This window comes from Acyrthosiphon pisum, unplaced genomic scaffold, assembly GCF_005508785.2.
Source record: "Acyrthosiphon pisum isolate AL4f unplaced genomic scaffold, pea_aphid_22Mar2018_4r6ur Scaffold_14610;HRSCAF=15258, whole genome shotgun sequence".
In the NCBI taxonomy this organism is placed as follows: domain Eukaryota; kingdom Metazoa; phylum Arthropoda; class Insecta; order Hemiptera; family Aphididae; genus Acyrthosiphon; species Acyrthosiphon pisum.
In genome coordinates, this window is record NW_021763337.1 from 1 (window position 1) to 1,149 (window position 1,149).

The following is a 1,149-nucleotide window of genomic DNA, read 5'->3' on the forward strand; positions in this document are numbered from 1 at the left end:
AATAGTTGTTAACATCTATTCATTGTTAAAAGGTATTATGTCCTTCATTTAGATGGATGCTGTACAAAAGCAAGTTACGACACTCAAAACAAGTGATCAAAAAACATGTATAAATGGATCTCACATGGTTGGAGTATTTGAAATGCTACAATCTTTACGCAAGTATGTTGTGAATAATTTTCAGCTGCTGGAAACAATTAATATTAATAACAGATTTATGTTTTTAGAGATAAAGTGTTATGTGATATCGAGTTGAAAACAGATGATGGTACAATAGTATTTGCACATAAAAATGTTTTAGTATCAGCTAGTCCATATTTTCATAAAATGTTCACTACTCTTGATGAATGCAATACAAATCTTGTTAATATAACAGAGTTAGATTCCACTGTTTTACAACTTATGATAAATTATATTTATACTGGCGAAATCTTGGTCACCAAAAAAAATGTAAAGGTAAATAAATATTTAATGTTTTATAGACTCATACATAAATAAATGTAACGCATTGATTTTGGTTTCTCAAGATTCTGTTAGCAGCTGCAAATCACCTACAGTTAGGTTATGTAAAAAGTGTATGTGCTGAGTTTTTACAATCACAAATGGATCCTTCAAATTGTTTTGGCATCAAAGCATTTGCTAACTTACATGACTGTACGGAATTGTTATCAAGTTCTGAAGAATATATTAAAAAACAGTTTTTGTATGATATTGTTAACTTAATTTTCCAGTTTAGTCAATAACGTGCATTATTTATAATATTAATTTCAGAGAAGTGGTTAAATATGATGAGTTTTTATCTCTATCTTCTGTTGAAGTGATTAAGCTCATTTCCTGTGATGACATTGCTGCCCCAATAGAAGAAAAAGTAAGCAAACAAAATTAACTATCAATGCATTTTAAATAAAGATCAATGTACATTAACATATAAAACATTATATTATACAATAGCCAGTGGCGGTAGGAATGGATTATATTTGAATAATGGACTATACAAATATAATTAATAGATTTAAGGTTGTCTTAGATCTGGATAGAAGATTAACACAAATATTGTTTAATATCTGTACAATATAATAATTATTGACCATAGATTTAATTGAGTGTAGGAATCCATAATAATCAACACTGAGGTCATGGCAGGGTTGT

At 28.4% G+C, this 1,149-nt stretch overlaps 1 protein-coding gene across 1 annotated transcript; it reads left to right on the forward strand.

Moving 5' to 3' along the window:
- Positions 1–52: 52 nt before the first annotated feature.
- Positions 53–868, forward strand: LOC107885785 (kelch-like protein 3; the record flags this gene model as incomplete). Its single annotated transcript, XM_016809487.1, has 4 exons — positions 53–162; positions 228–456; positions 528–703; positions 772–868. Coding segments are annotated over 4 exons (612 nt in total), but the record flags the coding sequence as incomplete, so codon positions are not given.
- Between the last annotated feature and the right edge of the window lie 281 nt (positions 869–1,149).